The sequence below is a fragment of the Schistocerca cancellata genome, chromosome 6 (assembly GCF_023864275.1).
Source record: "Schistocerca cancellata isolate TAMUIC-IGC-003103 chromosome 6, iqSchCanc2.1, whole genome shotgun sequence".
In the NCBI taxonomy this organism is placed as follows: domain Eukaryota; kingdom Metazoa; phylum Arthropoda; class Insecta; order Orthoptera; family Acrididae; genus Schistocerca; species Schistocerca cancellata.
This window is the reverse complement of record NC_064631.1, coordinates 438,144,335-438,160,881: the sequence shown is the minus strand read 5'-3', so window position 1 is coordinate 438,160,881 and position 16,547 is coordinate 438,144,335. Positions and strand designations below refer to the sequence as shown.

Sequence of the window (16,547 nt, the reverse complement as noted above, 5' to 3'; positions counted from 1 at the left end):
TCCACTTTGGCCTCCGATCCTAAATTGGTGATCCCTTGATGCATCAGAACATGTCCTACCAACCGATCCCTTCTTCTAGTCAAGTTGTGCCACAAATTTCTCTTCTCCCCGATTCTATTCATTACATCCTCATTAGTTACGTGATCTACCCATCTAATCTTCAGCATTCTTCTGTAACACCACATTTCGAAAGCTTCTATTCTCTACTTGTCTAAACTAGGTATCGTCCGTGTTTCACTTCAATAGATCGCTACACTCCATGCAAATACTTTCAGAACTTAAATCTATACTCGATGTTAACAAATTTATCTTCTTCACAAACGCTTTCCTTGCCATTGCCAGTCTACATTTTATATCCTCTGTACTTCGACCATCATCAGTCATTTTGCTCCTCAAATAGCAAAACTCGTCTACTACTTTAAGTGTCTCATTTCCTAATCTAATTCCCTCAGCATCACCTAATTTAAATTGACTATATTCAGTTAACCTCGTTTTGCTTTCAAGACACTGTCCATTCCGTTTAACTGCTCTTCCAGGTCCTTTGCTGTCTCTGACAGAATTACAATATTATCGGCAAACCTCAAAGTTTTTATTTCTTCTCCATGGAGAATTCTTAACAATTCGTTCATGGTTTACAATAAAATTAGAAAGCAGCTGATCTCTTGCCTGTGTCTACATAATATGCCTTCATCCGCTTTGTATAAAAATTGTTCTTCAACCTCACTTTTCATCCTTTAGCGCTGACCATGTCATAATGATATGATCGCCGATTATAACACGATATTTGAGCAAAGTCTAAAAAAAAATAGAATCAGTAGGAGAGTACTGGTGATATTTTGCAGTATTCAACCACTTATTTTTGGCTCTGAGCACTATGGGACTTAACTTCTGAGGTCATCAGTCCCCTAGAACTTAGAACTACTTAAACCTAACTAACCTAAGGACATCACACACATCCATGCCCGACGCAGGATTCGAACCTGCGACCGTAGCGGTCTCGCGGTTCCAGACTGTAGCGCCTAGAACCGCTCGGCCACCCCGGCCGGCTCAACCACTTATTACTTTTTGAGAAAAGTAGCGAACGTTGGACGAATTAAGTTTTCTTTCATTTGCCTGTTTAATTTAATATTCTGATTCTAGGTATCTTGAATCTGAGGGAGACAAAAATTTTCAATCTTTGTTCAATTTCTAAGTTTATTACAGGAAATAATATCAATAAAAAACCGAAAATTAGTTATTTCAGAAACCGCTTGTTCTGAGCGGTTTTAACACTCAGGTTAAGCCGGGACAGAAAAACACGGTACAATCAAAAACCGGTTATTTTAGTGATAGCTGCCGTCACTATAATGTGGCTTGTACACAGACGTCTGGTGCCACTTTTCAAATCCATGTTTCGCATATACGTTGCTGTATTGCTTTCCTAAAAAGGGCCAACACGCTATTAAACACGTGATCATAATGTTTTGGTTTACTAGAATGCTTCTAATCATGTCTTAATTTTCATCTACATCTACATAGTTACTCTGCAATTCAACTTAAGTGCCTGGCAGAGGTTTCATCGAACCATTTTCATACTACTTCTCTAACATTCCACTCTCTAACGGCACGTGGGAAAAAGGAACACCTAAATCTTTCCGTTCGAGCTCTGATTTCCCTTATTTTATTATGAAGATCATTTCTCCCTACGTAGGTGGATGTCAAAAAAAATATTTTCGCATTCGGAAGAGAAAATTGGCGATTGAAATTTCGTAAATTTTAATTAGAGGCAGAATATTCGCGGTCGGTACTGGCAGGCACAATGCTTTGCGACCCGGGACTGATAACACAGTGGAAGCCGATCGCCCCAGGCTCCCACTGATGTAGTACTGGCGCGAGCAGTTCATGGTTCAGTGCCAACTGATTCCCATCGGACTATAGGCTCACTTCAGCAATGTGTTCAAAATGGCTCAAATGGCTCTGAGCACGATGGAACTTAACATCGGAGGTCATCAGTCCCCTATAACTTAGAACTACTTAAACCTGACTAACCTAAGGACATCACACACATCCATGCCCGAGGCAGGATTCGAACCTGCGACTGTAGCGGTCGCGCGGTTCCAGACTGAAGCGCCTAGAACCGCTCAGTCACAGCGGCCGGCTCGGCAATATGTCTATCCATTCAAATTATTTCGTCTGCAAACAGCAGCTGTAGTGAACAATACAGTTTCTCTGAGAACTCTCCCTAGATGCGTTCATTAGGCGTCTCTCGGATCAGACATCAACGCGTCCGCTGGCTCGTTACAACGACGGTGCCTTCAGACCGGACGGCAGCCGGAGAGACAGTGTAAGCTGTTACCGACGATGGCAGCAACCAGCACTCGCTAACGATGATGGATAGCCGCCTCGGCGTCTTACTTAACATGTTAGGATCTGGGAGGGCGGCGGCGTGTCCCGGACAGGCAGTTGTCTGGGCGGCAGTGTGGTAATGGATCTGGCCGCTGGGGCCGCCAGATTTTTCCATCTAAGATTCTCCTCGATACAGTTCCCCTGTCACATTCCCCCTCGGAACGTCAGTTCCGCGAGGCGGTGTCTCGAAACGACAGCTCGAGGGAGAAAAAGCAATTTCGTCCACGGCGGCGCTGCGGCTCTCCGGTGAGTAATAACGAGCCAGCCACGCCGGCAACTTGATGAGCAGGCGAACGCGCCCACCACTTAATTGTTTTTGGCGTTGGTACGGGAGGGGCGCCGGCGTTCTTGTAACCAGTACCCGCTGGCTACCTTGAGTGGGTCTTCGTCGATCATGTATTTATCCGGACGCCTGCTCAAAAATCATTATTATGTGGGAACAAGTACGTGTCAAGTGAGGGTCGGGCGTTGGCATCTATCCCCCCCCCCTACGCACACACACACCCGCTCCCCTCGCACCACCCACACTCCACCCCAAGAAAAAGCAATTATATCGGTGGTCCATATAGGTGTAATATGCAACCGATCACCTTTTGAATTTGATACATATTTGTTGTACCATTAGCTACAAAGGGGTGTTCAATAACTAACGCAACACTTTTCTTATAGGCAAGTTTCGTATGAAAAAATGGTGAATTTGTTGTGGGACATCGTGGGTGTATGTAGCCTTCAAAATATCGTCTGTAACGGGGGTGCGTTCGATGCAGAGAGCTGTCATTGAGTATCTTTTGGCGGAAAACCAAGGTATCGCAGATATTCGTAGGCGCTTGCAGAATGTCTACGGAGACTTGGAAGTGAATAAAAGCACAGTGAGCTGTCGGGCAAGACGTCTGTCGCAAACCCTTCCGACCTCCAGCGTTCCAGCTGCCGCACTCAGCAGTGACTGCTCCAATGTTGGCGGACACACTCATTCGAGGTGATCAACAGATCACAGTCAAACACCTCGTTGGTCAACTGGACGTCTCTGTTGGTAGTGCTGACACACTCGTCCACCAGCTGGGGCACTCAAAGTTATGTGCTACCAACTGGGCATACAGACGCCTCATTAAGGTGGCTTAAGGCTGTCGCACTGAACAGAGATTATGTTTAAAAACAGGGTTTGTTGCCAAAAGAAAGGTAGGAGAGGGGGAGGGGGGACATAATACAGCGTACTGTAATCCTGAATTAAACCAAACTGCTTTGAGAAAAAAATACTTTGCAGTACTTATTCAACGCCCCTCGTAGTTTTCAGGCCTCAGCTGGCTAATGATTGTATGAATGTGTAACAAAACGGAGACTTGAAGAAAACCACATTGAGTCTTTGGGATAGGTGTCTGTTGCAAACCTGTCCAACCTCCAGCGTTCTGGCTTGCGCACACAGCTGTGACTGCTGCAGTGTTGGAACGTGCGGACACTCTCATTTGAGGTCTTCGAAGGATCCCAATCAAATACTTCGCTGCTCAACTGGACTCGTCCACTAGTTGGGTACTCAAACGTGTGTGATACCAAACGGACATACAGGTCCTCCAATTGAGGTGCCCTTAAGGCCGTCGCACTGAACAGAGAGTATGTTGAGAATTAGGGTTTGTGGGCAAAAGAGGGGAGAGCGGGTGGTGGATAATATGGTGTATTGAAATCTGAATTAAGCCAAACTGTTTTGAGGTGAAATGGGTTCCATTACTTATTCAACACCCCTTGTAGTTGTCAGGCCTCAGCAGGCTCATGATCATATGGAGACGTTACAGCGCAGCTTGACGCTAGGGTCGTGGTGACTGCATTGCGTCGTTGTATCTATGGCAAATTTATGCTGATAACGCACATTTTGCCAGCTTACACACACACACACACACACACACACACACACACACACACACAAACGCGCGCGCGCGCACACACACGCGTACACGCTCGCCCACACACACACACACACACACACACACACACACACACACACAATCCGCAAACATACACATACACAATATTATTTAAGAGCAGTTGGTTTCACAGCAAATAAAATTATAATCAGAATGCATTTTTCACTCTTCATCGAAGTGTTCAGTTTTTATTGGAAACAATTTATTTATTCGCTTTTCAAACACGTTGATTTTCGAGTGATATTTTGAATAAAGAAACATAACGATCTTTAAACAAGGTACAAAGATAATAAGTTACAGAAACATCAGTAATGCAAAGTAGCGTTGTATGAATTACATAATGTAAAATAAATAATGTTGTATAAAACCACTTTCAAATTTTAAGAAGGTTATAGAAATAACGTATTAACTTACGAACCTACGGTGTCGGAGGTACACAGATATAGGCTGGTGAGACATGTGAAGAGGCAGTGCTTAGACAGGGGAGGGACTGGTTACAGTGAGGATGGGCGAGAGGAAGCAAATATTAATAAGATCATAACAAGAACACTTTAAAAGCACAACAAAACATAGAAATACGTAGCATTTAACAAATTTGCAGATTTATAATGAGACATAAGAGGAAGCGTTGTAAAAGAAAAGTATACCAACATGTGAAGACGTTAGGCGACACTCGCAGAATTTAGACGGAAGAAGTGTCAAAGCTGGAAAGCCAGCAGTGGCAAACAAGCGGAAACAACAAACATATCTCTGTTCGCAAATAAGATGTTCACGCGACATGAAGCAAGGTGCCCATAAAGTGCTGCTATCATTTAATAAAAGTATAACTTCGAAACTGTTAGAGATACAGCAGTTTGTTGAAAAAGCTTTAGCAACTCTCAAACTTTTTCTGTTAGGCCAGAATAACAGTGCAAGCCTCACTAGTTGCTCGTAGAACATCGACGCTGTAAGGGCGCTAATGACCGTAGCAGTTTTGCGCTCTAAAACCACAACAACAACAAAAAAAAAAAAACATCGACGCTGTATTTGAGTTCTGCGGTTCAGCATTGCAGCATCAACAGTTCCGGTCGCTTCATTGATTCGTGCAGGAAGGGTAGCAATGTCATTGACTGGTTTCATGCAAATTCGATCTCTAACGCAATCCCACAAAAAGAAGCCTAATGGAATGACTTCGAAAGAGCGCGGTGGCCATCACGACTAGTCCACCTCTCAGGAAATGTGTCATTCAGTACCTCCGACACACACAAAGTCCTTCGTGGGGATACTCCATCATACTGGAAGATGAGAGGCAGCTGTTGCACTTCGATCTGTGGTAGCAGGAACTGCTCAAGCTGCTCAGGTAAACATTTCTCGACATAGTTGTCTCCGGGAAGCAAAAGGCACCTGTTACGTTGCCTTGTCTAGGTCACACCGAACATTAAACTTCAACCTATCACGAATGTGTTCGCATGTATTGTGTCGGTATGCATAATATTTGACGTATTGCGCCCTCTCCTGGTCTGTCGCCATTTTTATGCACTCCAGGTCAAATCTGCAACAAAGAAGAAACTGTTTAAACAGCCGGCCGGAGTGGCCGTGCGGTTCTAGGCGCTACAGTCTGGAGCCGGGCGACCGCTACGGTCGCAGATTCGAATCCTGCTTCGGGCATGGATGTGTGTGATGTCCTTAGGTTAGTTAGGTTTAATTACTTCTAAGTTCTAGGCGACTGAAGACCTCAGAAGTTAAGTCGCATAGTGCTCAGAGCCATTTGAACTGTTTAAACGTTGACAACCAAACACGATTCACTATCTCTAATAGTTTCCAAGTCATCATTTTTTTAAATTATGGCGGAACTTTATAGATGCCCTGCACTGAACGTGGGTTCCTGTTTAAAACATGTTACTTTTAATTTACCAAGGAGTTCCACACCAGCGCATTATCTGATACAAAGTGAAAATTCATTCTGGAAACAATCCCTTAGGCTGTGACTAAGCCATTTCCCGGGAATATCCTTTCTCCCAGTGCTAGACCCGACAGATAGAGAAAAGTGCTGGTGGAAGTGGAGCTGTGAGGGTGGGTCGTGAATCGCACCCCGATTGCTCAGTCGGTCAGAAAATTTCCCGCAACAGGCAAGGTTCGGGTTCAAGGTCCGGCCTGGCACACAGTTTTAATCTGCCAGGAAGTTTAAAAACTTATAATCTTCGCTACATAGACAAACAAATCAGTTCAGTATCAATTTGATGTAAGTCAGAATATATGTTGGGTATTGACTAGCAACGAGTGTATACAGGTAACAAAATAATATGCACAAATCTCAAACAAACTACACTCTTCCAACTTAGCATTATATGCACTGAAGCGCCAAAGAAACTGGTATAGGCATGCGTATTCAAATACAGACATACGTAAAGAGGCAGAATACGGCCCTGAGGTGGGCAACGCCTATATAAGACAAGTGTTTGGCGCAGTTGTTAGATCGGCTACTGCTGCTACAATCGCAACTTATCAAGATTTAAGGGAATTTGAACATGGTGTTATAGTCGGCGAACGAGTGATGGGACACAGCACCTCCGAGATAGCGAAGAAGTGGGGATTTTCCCGTACGACCATTTCACGATCGTACCTCGAATATCAGGAATCCGGCAATACTTCAAATATCCGACATCGCCCCGGCCGGAAAAACATCCTGCAAGAATAGGACCAACAACGACTGAAGAGAATCATTGAACGTGACAGAAATGCAACGCTTCCACAAATTGCTACAGATTTCAGTGCTGGCCCATCAACAAGTGTCAGCGTTCGAACCACTCGTGTACCATTGACAACTGCATGACACAAAGCTTTACGTCTCGCCTGGGACCGTCAACACCGACATTGGACTGTTGAAGACAGGAAACATGTTGCCTGGTCGGACGAGTTTCGTTTCAAACTGTATCGAGCTGTTGGGCGTGTATGGGTATGGAGACAATCTCATGAATGCATGGACCGTGCATGTCAGCAGGGGACTGTTCAAGCTGGTGGAGGCTCTGTAATGGTGTTGGCCGTGTGCAGTAAGAGTGATATGGGACCATGGGACCCCTGAAACGTCTAGATATGACTCTGACAGGTGACACGTACGTAAGTATCGTGTCTGATCACCTGCATCCACTCATGTCCATTGTGCATTCTGAAGGACTTGGACGATTCCAGCAGGACAATGCGACACTCCACAGGTCCAGAATTGCTATAAAATGGCTCCAGGAACACTCTTCTGAGTTTGAACACTTACACTTCCGAGACACGATCATTATTTAGCATATCTGGGATGCCTTGCAAAGTGCTGTTCTGAAGAGATCTCCAACCCGTCGTATTCGTACCTATTTATGGACAGCCCTGCGGGATTCACGGTGTCAGTTCCCTCGAGCACTACTTCAGACATTAGTCGAGTTCATGCAACGTCGTGTTGCGGCACTTCTGCGTGTTCGCGAGGTCCCTACACGATATTAGGTAGCTGTACCAGTTTCTTTGGCTCTTCGGTGTACATAATAGATACCTACTAATAACATCAGCTGAATGCATGATTTCGCGACGATACCCATTAATCAAATATTCTCAGGTTTCAAGCCGTGTCAAGTGGTTAACTACTCAATAGCTTTCGGCAAATATCTCGTCTACCATTGCTAAGTGGTTGACTGTGATGTGGATCCGCTGCCATGCTTATATAGCCACGACGTCGACAATGACGTCATTGGTGCTCGATACCACACAAGGTATGATAATGTTTTGATGTCGCGGCCGCCGCACCCGCCTTAACTCTCCAATCACAGGACCTGAGGACGCACTCAGCTGTAATTTTCTTATTGAGGGTGTTGCCCGATATTTTGATCTCCGTTGACTCATTTATTAAACTATCCCAGAAGCAGCCGGTGCGTTTAGTAACAAAAGTCCCATGGAATGCAATTGGGTGTCTGTTTTGCAGTGCATGTTCTGCTACAATTGATTTTTCGGAATAGCGTAGGCGGAAACGCCTTTCGTACGGCTCTATTCAATAATGCCGACAAATGACCGACACATCCACACGATATTTTGTATATTTCAGGTATTGTGATGTCTAGAGCGTCTTTCACAGGCTTCATTAGTTGCCGCATCTCTGTCGGGGGGCCTAAAGTCTGTGTCGATTTTATGCCTTTTCAGAAGCCAGCTAACCTTCCCTGTTATTGAGCCACGAAACAGTAAAAACATTCTACTGTACTTTCTACTTAGATGAAATTCCATGCGAAATTCAACTGTTGTAATCGTTTCCCTTGAAAACTTTACGTAAGTGGCTCAGTTCCCTCGTCAGGTTTTCGGCGTAAGAGACAGTTTCAGCTTGCTCTACAAATTCCTCAGAAGTGGCCATTTCTGTGCTGGGTGCTGGTAGCTGGTGGCGTGCAGATACCGATTAGTGTGGGTGGGCACGCCGTAGACGCTCTGACCGAGATACCCATTGAGTGTACGGCGGACGGTGATGTCCAGGAACGGCAAGGAACCGTCCTTCTCTACTTCCATCGTGAAGTTTACGTGGTCGTGGATGTTGTTGATGTGTTCCAGGAATTATTCCAGCCTTTCATGTCCGTGAGACCGTATGACGAAGATATGATCGACGTAGCGATAATTACAACTCGGCTTTCAGAAGCAGTGTCCAAGGCGATGTGCTCGAAATGCTCAATATAGAGACTGACTACAGCTGAAGCTAATGGACTTTCCTTCTCGACGCCGTCGGTTTGGCTGAAATGTTTTCCACCATACAATAACGTCAGGGTATGCTAAAGTAAATCCGCGATAGTGTCGTCAAAGAGCCGGGACAGCAAAGCTATAGTGCCTGTGATGGGTACGCACGTGAATAGGGATACCACATCAAAACTAACCATATCATCTCCTTCATCAAGACGTAGACGTTTAAATCGATGAATGAAGTCTGCCGTATTCTTTATATGGTGCACACAGAGTCCACCATCGAAAGGAGGCTGGCCAAATGATTTACAAGTCTGTAGGTTGGCGATCCGGTGGTGCTCGCTATACATCTTACAGGTGTACCCTGCTTACGTTCGTTTGGCAGACCGTAGAACGTGGGTGGTCTGGACACCTGAGGGAGAAGGTTCTTAATAATAGTTTCTTCCAGCGATTACCCTTTGATAAGTTCCGAAGTCCTCCCAACTGGCTCAAGAACAGGGAAGATTAGCCAGCTCCTGAAGAGGCATAAAACAGACACAATCGTCAGGCCCCCAGCAAAGATTCGGCAACTAATGCAGCCAGTAAAGACGATATAAGCCTCAGAACACCTGGAATATACAAAATACCGGGTGGATGTAGGCAGTTTTATGTCGGTGAGATGTCCGCACTATTCAGTAGTGCCGCATAAAACGTGAAAGGTGTTTCCGCCTACGCTATTCCGAAAAATCAGCTGTGGAGGAACATGCACTGCAAAAAGGACACCGAACTGCATTCGACGAGACTTTTATTACTAAACGGACCAACGGCTTCTGTGATAGAGAAGCAAATGAAGCAATGGAAATCAAAATATCAGACACCTTCAGTAACGACGGTGGATGGCAGCTTAGTATGGGCTGGGATCCTCTGATTGGAGAGTTGAAAAGGGCACGGCAGTCGGGGCACCAAAACACTACATACATGGTGCGGGACCGAGCACCAATGACGTCACTGTCGACGGCGCGACTATACAAGCACGACAGCGGCATGCACACCACGGTCAACCACTTGACAATGGCAGGGGAGATATCTGCCGAAAACTCGTGGGTAGTTAACCACTTTGACGCAGCTGAAACCCAATAATATTTTATTAATAAAAACAGTTTCTCATTAGTCCTAAGTTTTTGTTTGATAAGAAATTGTACCCTATCACAAAATTAATATGAGGTCCTTTAACCCCTCCCTTCAGTAGCTCAGATTCTGTGTACGCACACTGTGGAAGCACACTGTTCAGCACTAAAAGTGTTTATACTGTCCTAATTGTATTCGAAAATTTACCTCTACATCAGTACCATACGCCTTTTGATGGAGCAACTTTCGGTACCTGTATCATCTGCCTCCTACAATGAACGAATTTAACTGCTGCACGAGAATAAAGACTGTCACTAAAGCTTGCGCGTAAGCTCGAATTTCTCTGGTTTGCTCATGATGGTCATTTTGTGACTGTGGGTTTGGAGTAAGAAATACGTTGCCTGACTCTTACCAGGAAGGGTGCTGCGAGTGTTCTCTGGTAGAGGATGGTTGGTCAGGTTAGTCACAAGCAGCAGTAGCCCCTACTTACGACCCAACAGTGTTTAGGAGGAGGGCGTTCCACCATGCTCTCGGTCGTTGGTGCACGAAGCATAATGGTGACGCAGCCTGGCTGTCGTTACGTATAATTAAGCAAAGCACCGCAGCAATCTAGCGACGTCTGCATACTGAGGCTGCCCGCGATGCTGGCTCAGCTACGGTTCGAGGTGGCACAGTCGGGCTTGGCGTTGGACAGAGCTAGCTGGCTGGCAGCCTCTGGCGCTGGAGGGCGTCCAGTGGCTCCGTGGCTGGGAGGATCTCAGATCGATACCCGGCCTATCAATGCTGCGACTGGACGTCCTGCCACGGGGTCCTATCAGGACGACAGTGGAATGATAGTGGACTTACACAGCACTACAGCGATCCCGACTCGATAACTCCCTGGTTCTAGCCAACGACCACTCTGGCTGGGCGACCACCATTTATACCCGCGGCAACGAGCCCTTTGCGTTAGGCTCGTGTAAAATTGTATCAACAAACTTCTATGTGATCCAGAACGTTTCTCTTACAGCGTCTGATACTGTAGTTTGATGAATATTTCTTCAATGCTCTCAAACTTACTAAACGAATCTCGTACAAAACGTGCTGCTCTTCATTGGATGTTCGCTGTCTCCCCTAATTATCTAATCTCGTTAGTGTTTCAAACTGATAAGCAATACTCAAGGATCGTCCAAATGAGGCACTGGCGTGCCATCTCTTCCGTGGCAACTTTACATGGCCTCAGGGTTCTTCCAATGAATATCTCTGTCACCTGCTTGTCCTATGACACCCTCTATGAAGTCACTCCACTTTTTGTCGATCTGGACTCATAATCCAAGATATTTTGCGCTTGCGACTATTCATGTTTAAAAATTACGTACTACTCCCTGCAACGGCCGACGTGTATCTACAGATATTTCCGAATTTTCTACAATTTTCTGGCGTCGCGGCTTACCTATAGACGAGTATAGCAACATCCTCCGCGAACAGCCTCATGGATATTCTGCTGCTACCTGACAGCTCACGACTTCAGGAAGGCATTTCATGCAGTTCCTCGTTGTCGTTTAGTGAATAAAATAGTTGCTTCTGATTGGAATCGGGACTTCCCTACTGACAGAATTCAACACGCCACTCTTACCGGAACAAAACAGACATGTAAACGTAGTTTCGGGAGTGAGCCCTCTCTAAGCAAGTGTGACAGGAGCGTCACTGTTTACAGTGTGTATAAATGACCAAGCGGATAACGTAGAAAGCTCCATGGAGTTTTTCGAAAGTGATTTTGTTGTCCTTAGGAAGTCTGCAAAGCCAGAAAATTGTAGCGAATTGCAGGAAAACTGCAGGGAACAGATGACTGGTACAGGGACTGGCATTTGATCCTGAACGGAAGGAAATGTAACATATTGTGCGTAAACAGGAAGAGAAATCCACTCGTTATCGATTATACTATTGATAACAGATCACTGTCAACAGTAACTACTGTAAAATACCTAGGCATAACGCATTTCACATAATTAGCCGAAGATATCCATTACTCTTCGATTACACTATTGGTCATCAGCCCTGGAAATAGTAACAGCGGTAAATTACTTAGGAGTAACTTTCCGGAACCAGCTAACGAGCCGGTCGGAGTGGCCGAGCGGTTCTAGGCGCTACAGTCTGGAACCGCGCGACCGCTACGGTCGCAGGTTCGAATCCTGCCTCGGGCATGGATGTGTGTGATGTCCTTAGGTTAGTTAGGTTTAAGTAGTACTAAGTTCTAGGGGACTGATGACCTAAGAAGTTAAGTCGAATAGTGCTCAGAGCCATTTGAACCATTTTTGAACCAGCTAACGAGCATTGACGGCATAAAACAAATTGTAGGAGAACAGTTTTTCTGTCTCAAAGAAATTTATCATATTTAAACTTATAATATGCTCAAATTTTTGCATAAAATCGATGTTAAGGACATTGGTCAGTTCATTTACAGTTTTTATATAGAGGAGTCACTTGCGCTTTTTTGCAGTTGCTTGGGACATGAGCTGAGCAAGAGATTCACGATAAATGCAAGTTAAATAGGGGGACAATGCTGTAGAGGCCTTTCTGTAAAACCGAACTGGGATTCTGTACAGACTTGGCACTTAGTTGTTTCTGACTCATCCTGCTGCTTCTCGACGCCATGGATGCCTATTACTGTGGGCGACAGTTAAACGACGGTATGTCTGTACGACTGTATTGTATTGTGTTGTATGGGACTGGGGACCTAGAAACGACGGAGAGTCTGCGTCCCCGCCATAGGCCTCAGTGGTTTACAATCCCACAACAGGCTACAGCAGTCCACTCACCCCACCGCCGCCCCACACCGAAGCCAGGGCTATTGAGCAGTTCGGACCCTAGTGGACCCCCTGGGAACGTCTCATACCAGACGAGTGTAACCCCAAATGTTTGCGTGGTAGAGTAATGATGGTGTATGCGTACGTGGAGACAGTCTTTGCGCAGCAATCGCCCACATAGTGTAACTGAGGCGGAATAAGGGGAACCAGTCGTGGCGTCTGGAAGTGGAAAGTGGAGAAATGGCAGTGGTAGACAAAATCTTCTCCACCACACACCCAAAAATGGCTTGCTGAGAGTAGATGTAGATGTATAGCGGTCTGACAACTGGTTCGTGCTACGCGCTATAAAACTGGGAGTTTCTATCAGTCAGCTCCTATGACCTACCAGTTGGGTGATTCGGATTAGCCTTTTCTGACGGTACTACTCCACTGTAACGCCGTCAGCAGCAGACATGAATAAATACAAGTTTAGTGATATCTGTTTGACGAACTGCCGAAAGTTGTGTGTTCTAGGATCTGACCCGTTCCCGTTCGTTAAGTTCTCTTTGATGACTCTTTCAGACAGAAACGTGTCTACCATTAGTTATTAGAAATAACGCAGCTCGAGTACTGAGAAGATATAGTTCAGTTATGTCTATGTTGATTACGCCTCCCACCTGCGCGGTCTGGCATTAAACTGAACACGTCAAGTGAGGTAATCGGTGACATTTTTCTCATGTAGAAAATACCTACAATATTTTAGCGCAACTGGCTAACAGAACTATTAATATTAGAACCCATATAGAGAGGTATATTAGTATACATAAAATAAAATCCATAAGTAAAGCAAAGCTTATGGAAGTTAAATATATTTTCGCAGGCACTCATTTAGTCCCTGTATCTATTGCATCAGGTAAATATTTGATGAGATACGTAAATTATTAAAAGATAGGTCACCAAATATTAACATGAAATGTAAGCGCATTGCAGATATCAGAGCTCCAAATAGTAAAACAGTAAAAACAAATTGAGGCTTCGTGAATTGTGCTGTCAATTAGTGCTCTCAGTAATTCTGTGTCGCTTCATTATCTGCCTGCTCGTCACGTGGTTAAAAAACAAGAGAGATAAAAAGGCAATTCTTTAACGAAAATATATTTGTGAATAATGAATATGACACAAAAACGCCTGTTCACACAGACCTGTGCAGCTCGGCGATGAGCGCTCATCAACACGACTAGCGTGCTGCGAAGCCCATTGTATAAACCGTCACAATCAAAACCATAATCATCACAAACCACATCCATCTGACATCCATTTCTGGATAAAGGTTTCATCTAAACGTTGCACTGCGTTCCAGTCTTCAGCTCTGTTCATCCATGTTGCTTCTGAGTAATTTGTGACGTCATCTATTCAACTTCCTTTGTAATCGTCTTTTCTTATTTCTAGAAATCCCGAAATTCCTAAAGCATGCTTCCTTAAAAGAGTGAACCGATATATTGCTTCAGTCTACAAATAAAGTGTGGAAATATCAAACGTTATAAGTGCCGAATCCCTTATTTGTCAGGAGAATTTAAAAAACAATGTATCTCTTTTTGTATTCTAACACTGGAAAAGGTGTTCTGATACCATTATTAAGAACGTCCTAAAGAACTTACTAAGAGCCAATAAGAAATTTTTTGTTTCAAGTGTCATTAATAAATACACCATTAATATTTTAATTAGTAGTACCTTAGTCTACAAAAATCATATACCATATCTTAAAATTTTTACAAGAGACTAACAATAACTAATTCAAGAACATATCTTTGAATATTGACTTCTCTTTCTTACACAACGTCATTCTTGCCATCAAATGTTGCAAAACCCTGTAGAAGTGCCTATCCTATTGAGTACGAAATGCTTTTCATAATACTTTCCAGATACACGTTGTTTTGTCTGTTCAATTCTCCAGCTTCTTTTACTATTCTCGATTGGAACGGGATAGTCGACAGCTAACTGCGGTCGACGAAGTGCCCTCCACCACGCACCGTGAAGCGGCTTGTCGAGAATAGGGGTAGCTGTAGGTGTAGATGTAGATATAGATGTACTCGGTCGAGAGAACAGCGCGTCCAAGCAGCTGCGTGACTGACATTCTTTAACTTTTTCGTTGGCCTTGGAATAATTTTGTGAGTGCAAAGTTATGTACCTCAGCTTTTCGTTGGTCGTTGGTCGTGGAATAATTTTCTGAAAGCGAGTTCCGTACTTAACTGATCACTGGACTTAGATTACATGTCTGTGTTTTCGGTGGTTGATTTTGCGTGACATTACGAACTTCAACTTTGTTTACACGATTTGAGGCAGCTGTGAACTGCAATTATTTTCTGCAGTTATTATTATACTCATGTTTGATGGATCTGTTGCATGTTTTCGCAGTGGTTAGTGTGGATAAGAACTTTAGTTTATGTCGCGATTAATATTTGGAAAGCCGGCCGGAGTGGCCGTGCGGTTAAAGGCGCTGCAGTCAAGACCGCTACGGTCGCCGGTTCGAATCCTGCCTCGGGCATGGATGTGTGTGTTGTCCTTAAGTTAGTTAGGTTTAAGTAGTTCTAAGTTCTAGGGGACTAATGACCTCAGCAGTTGAGTCCCATAGTGCTCAGAGCCATTTGAACCATTTGAATATTTGGAAGCTGCGCTTTCAAACTTCGAGTGTTTGTTTCCGATTTTCGTGAATTAATGCAGTTAAATGAAGCGTGCTCGCACATATTTCTGTACTGGATTCTCTGCTCGCACTGCAAACATCAGTTATAGTTTAATCATTTCTGTATGCTGTGCTCGCACTACGCGCATTAGTTACTGTTTAATAGTTTTTATTTGAATCTGTAGTTTATATGAGGCCATCGTTCCTAAATGTGTGAATATTATTGAATAAACATTTATTTGCCTTAAACTGTAATCCACTGGTTTCGTGAACATTATTAATCTAACAGGATTTATGTAATAGTTTCTCTTATTTACACATTATTCGCAAACTTCTCTGTTTACTTAAAAGAGTAAAGGATCAATTCTGTAATTAACTGTTGGGTTTTATAACAACGACGCATGACCGAGCCCTATGATATAAGAACGAGTCAAGCACTGAGAGTGACAAAATAAAACCGCCGGAGCGCTCATAGCCTCTTCCGTCATTTCTCCTACGTTTGTGCAAGGTGTGATCATGATATAGTTCAGTGCAATTTCTTGGTGCAAGGATTTCCATGTGTAATGTACAAACAATTTTATTTTACTTAATCTAGGTAGGGACTTTCCTAACAGTTGCTCAACGGTGCTTTTCCACTGCACAGGGACATATTCTCGCTGGGATTCGGGCCTTTCCGCTGGGTGTGCACATCTGGGCTGGAGAGCGACCTGCAGACCACGGACAAGCTCGCAATCGATGAACTGGAGACTCTGCTGAAAGGTAACTAATTGCTGTCGCATATAAGCTGATAACAATGCTACTGACTCTAGCTATAGAGTATGACTGCAACTGTCATTGCTAATCACCTAGAGGAAAGCTGTATGCCATGGAAAACATATTTCTATCAATTGCTTATCGACGTTGTTGCATATTTCTCCCGAGCAAGTTTAGAGATTGCGTGGTGCACCAAGAGAACACGTTGACGAAAGTGAAGGTCTTTTATCTTTATTATTAATATTTGACATAAGATTTTGCACGTTTAACTAGTAG

General features: G+C 44.2%; 1 protein-coding gene across 1 annotated transcript in view; it reads left to right on the top strand.

Moving 5' to 3' along the window:
- The window catches only part of LOC126088372 (urocanate hydratase-like), a 398,618-nt gene that overhangs the window by 208,397 nt on the left and 173,674 nt on the right, over positions 1–16,547 (top strand). Inside the window, exon 10 of the mRNA XM_049906510.1 lies at positions 16,162–16,277. Within this exon, the coding sequence (XP_049762467.1) occupies positions 16,162–16,277 (116 nt within the window). The remainder of the gene's footprint in view (positions 1–16,161; positions 16,278–16,547) is intronic.